This window comes from Pygoscelis adeliae, unplaced genomic scaffold (genome assembly GCF_000699105.1).
Source record: "Pygoscelis adeliae isolate BGI_AS28 unplaced genomic scaffold, ASM69910v1 Scaffold242, whole genome shotgun sequence".
Taxonomy (NCBI): domain Eukaryota; kingdom Metazoa; phylum Chordata; class Aves; order Sphenisciformes; family Spheniscidae; genus Pygoscelis; species Pygoscelis adeliae.
In genome coordinates, this window is record NW_008824369.1 from 2,112,180 (window position 1) to 2,116,188 (window position 4,009).

Sequence of the window (4,009 nt, forward strand, 5' to 3'; positions counted from 1 at the left end):
GGAATTTTTTTCCCATTTGAATCTGCCTGCCCAAAAACTGGCTTCCTCAGTGTGGTGAAATCCTTTTGACCATCCAGCAAGCCATGCTACCATGGGGCTGTCAGAGCAACCCAGAGGGAAAATCCCTCTGTAGATTGCCAGCAGATTGCTGCTCTGAGCAGGCTGCAGCACACAGCATCACATCAAATCCTCAGGGCAGTCCTGGTGTCCCAGATTCTGCAGTACCATCGTTCTCCTGCCTTGTCCACTAAGGAGAGATTCAGTGCCTCCAAACCCTGCTGAAACCCAGAACATGGTTTGATAACAGAGAAATGTAAACTGAGCAAACAAAACTGGAGCTGACTCCCTTGCAGAGCACCTCCTCCCACGCGACTGCCTTCCCACATGCTATCCTTGATTAGCAGCTTTGCAAACAGCATCAGGACCAGGTGTATGAGCAGGTTCTTGCTGAGCAGGGCTTGCTAGAATTGAGGAAACTAGAAATCCTCCAGAAATCAGAGCTATCAGCTCCTAGAAGGTTACTAAAATAGCCAAAGGACTCAGTTCCCCAAAGGGGCTGCAGAAGCAGCCCCCACTGCCTGCTTTTAAAAATCATCAAGATGAAGTTAAAAGCCTGGGTCATTCTGGGTAGTCTCCTTGATTACTTCACCCTCCTGCTCTCTTTTTGCAGGGCTACTTCCCACCACTGCTCCTACAGAGTTTTCTGTAATTCATAAGGACCTGAACAGAAAAGCATCTACAGTACTGGGTGGTTTAAGGTATTGCTCATTACCAGCCAGCAGGACACACAGCCAGATGGACAACAACATCCCTCCCACATCAGTGGGAACCTGCCTTACTTTGCGTGGGAGCTGGGAAGGACCGCTCGTGCAGACAGCTACACGTCCCACCGGAGGTGGGGAAGCATGGGACAGTAAGGGCTGGATTCAGCCCACCAAATTTGATGCACCTGAACTGTTCTACACTCACAGAGATAACTGTGGTCTTTGCTGAGCTATATGGTGAATGTCAGGCTTGTCTGGGGTGTTTGTCATCCAGCCAAGCCCAGTAGGAATCAGCAAGCATAAGATTGATGCACCTGCTAATGCAAGTCCCAAGATCGCCTGGAATAATGGGAATAAACAATCCAGTGGTGAAATAGTCTGTGCAGTGCTAGAGACAGAGCACAAGCATCAGAACCTCTAGGAAAGAGCCATAAAAACCTGTCCCTGTATCATCATCAGTCCCAGGAAACAAAAAAATGCATCAAGGTCTATCAAGTCCTCTGCACACACGCATTGGACTTCTAGGTGACTTTCTATGAAGCTCTGATTTTGAGCAGTGATCAATTATGCATTTCAAGCCATATGGCACCTTCATTCCAGAAGGAAGACATTTTGTCTTGAAATCTGTAAGCTAGAAAATCTGCTGCATCCTGACAGAAATGCAGCATTGCCAGCTATTCAGAATCATCTGCCAGAAGCAGAATCATTAAAAGAGAAAAAGAACCAGGATAAGATTAATCAGACATCCAATTTCCATTGAACCACCCTGGAAGGGGAAATTGACCCTTACACGTGCCCTTCCAAACGGTCTTCTTTTTAATTAATCTGAGTTAGAGCTTTGATTTTTGTGGGAAACCTGATACAATATGCCACATACCCAATTTAGCAGGAGGATCTCTTCCAGAAGGGATCTATTCCAGGCAGAAAAGTAGCTAAAGTCCTTCGGGGTCACTGGATATGCTACCAGAAATGACCGCACTCTTGCATACTAGCAGAAGCATCATTCCCTTCCCAGGAATCGCGGATTAGAAATGTAGAAACATACTGCTCTCCAGTGGAACCAGAACACCCAAGGCACTTTTCAGAGCCTACAGCAACAAGTGATGCTACAGACGTTTTGTACAGGGAGCAGGCTGCTCCCTCTCTCGTAGCCTGCCTACAGTATTTCCTGATCCTTAGCTGCATCAGTGCAACACTCCGGGTTTAGTTCCAGCAGCTTTGTGGAAACAGCGTTGCCTCCCAGTGCTCTTGAGGCCTGCTTGGAGTGAAATAACAACGGGGTGGAATTTGAGAGGTGCTCTAATCGATCTAGTTCCCTCCAGGGTTAGCACTGGTTAAGCCGAACCTACAAAAGCAGTGGTAAGTGAAAGTGATTTTGTTTTCTGCTGCAAAGGGCAATTAATCACCAGCAAAGGCCAGCCACTCTGTGGTCTCCAAATGAAACCAAGTAGGTGACTACTCACTGTAAGCGTGATGCCCAGCCGTAACGACATCTGTGGCCTTGAAGCAGGCAGGGCCAACTGGGGAGAATGCGTTGGAAGAGTGTTCAGGGGAGGACCAGGCGTGAAGGTCAGTTGGCTACACCCTTTGCCCGTGTGTAATTGTGCACAGCCCCAAACATTCACTTTACAGGTGCCTACAGATGCAGCCCTTCTGCTACACCAGGTATCCCACTTTCAGGTGGCAGATGCAGCAACAATCCATCCTTAGCATAGAGGCACAGGCTCACTGTGCTCCTACAAAGGACTTTGGACCATGGCCCACTTCCAGTGCAAGCACAGGAGGCTCTCTTTGTATAGGCTTTTATATGAAGGAATGCTCAGAGCCTTGGAAATGTTTATTAAACCTTTTCTTCCTTGTTCCGCAGGTCATTGCGGTTGTTTGGGAGAGATACACCTAGAGCTCAAGGTCTCCCAGGAAGACGTAACGAGGGTTGGCTTGCAGCAATGTTCTTTCTGTAAATAACTGTGGTGATCAAGGTTAAGCTCTTTACGGTTGAATTGATTCTAATCTGAGCAAAGAAAGGGGGAATGTGCGGGCAAGGTTCTCCCGAGTGCCAACATGCAAAGCTCTGCTGACCCAGAGCCCTCCGGGGGACTCCCTGGGACAGGACCCCAAGCAGGAGGGTGCCTAGAGCTATGGTGTGAACGAGGCTTTGCTGGAGAAAAGCTACAGGAAAGACAAAAAGCTACAGGAAAGACGATTACAGACCCCCTGCTCGTCAATTTCTATTATTGTGTCAACAACTGACACAGATCTTCACTCCAACACAGTCAACACTTCTGCCCGCTTCAGGCAGTCCCTTCCACTCCTGTACAATTACAGCCAGGCTGGTGGTTTGTACATCAATCCCAGCCGAACCTTGTTTCACAACTGTTTGCATTTCTCCAGCTCCCAGGGCCTGTCAGCAGGTGGTGCTTCACGGCAGCGCCGGTACAGGCAGCACGCAGGCAGGCTTCTCACATGAAGATTAATGCACTTGTGTGGGACTTACCTAGCTCCGGGTGCCACACGCAGCAGAGCAGCTCATCAACTCCACCTTGCTCCCGGTGCCACACGCAGCAGAGCGGCTCATCAACTCCAAACAGCTCCATAAAGAAATCAGTGCCCCTGACAAACCGCCTCCCCCACAGCACACACAACTTCAGCTCGGCGTTTCCAGAATACAGATTTTCCCAACCTGGTGTCAGGCTTGTGGAGAGGTTCCTCCTTGGTACAGGAACAGGAAAGATAACCACAGACTTACGGCTTTGCTTTGGCTTACACACTGCTGTCATTTCAAAGGAGCATAAACCAGGATCCCTCAAGCGAGGCTAAAATAAAGAGGTTTATATGGAAAGGCTTTAATTAACGATCTGTATGTTGGCAGGAATAAATTGAAGAGCATTCTGGGACTTCTCCCAGATGACTCCGGTGTTGCAGCAGCTTGTCCCATAGAGCAAGTTGGGAAAATTGTTTAACCCCAGGCTCGGCATTGATTAATAGCTTGTTTTTCCACGATTTCTCAGTTGGATTAGATCTCAATCAAGATCAACCGATGGCCCTCACCAGCTTTGAGCTCACCTTACAGCTCCACTAAACATACTCTCTTCTCCAGCTAATGCCTTACAGCCAGGAAATACATGTCTCTGCCAATTCCCCAACTTTTCAGGTATCCACTCACAGCCCTTTTCCTGTCCTGGCATGAAGGGGACAGCACTGTGAAGCTTGTCTCACCGAAACGTACCCTTGGATCCGGACAGGAT

General features: G+C 48.5%; 1 protein-coding gene across 1 annotated transcript in view; it reads right to left on the reverse strand.

Moving 5' to 3' along the window:
• ADAP1 (ArfGAP with dual PH domains 1) overlaps positions 1 to 3,358 on the reverse strand; it is a 71,513-nt gene extending 68,155 nt beyond the window's left edge. The window contains 1 exon segment of the mRNA XM_009320061.1: positions 3,259 to 3,358. Coding sequence (XP_009318336.1) covers positions 3,259 to 3,358 — 100 coding nt within the window.
• Between the last annotated feature and the right edge of the window lie 651 nt (positions 3,359 to 4,009).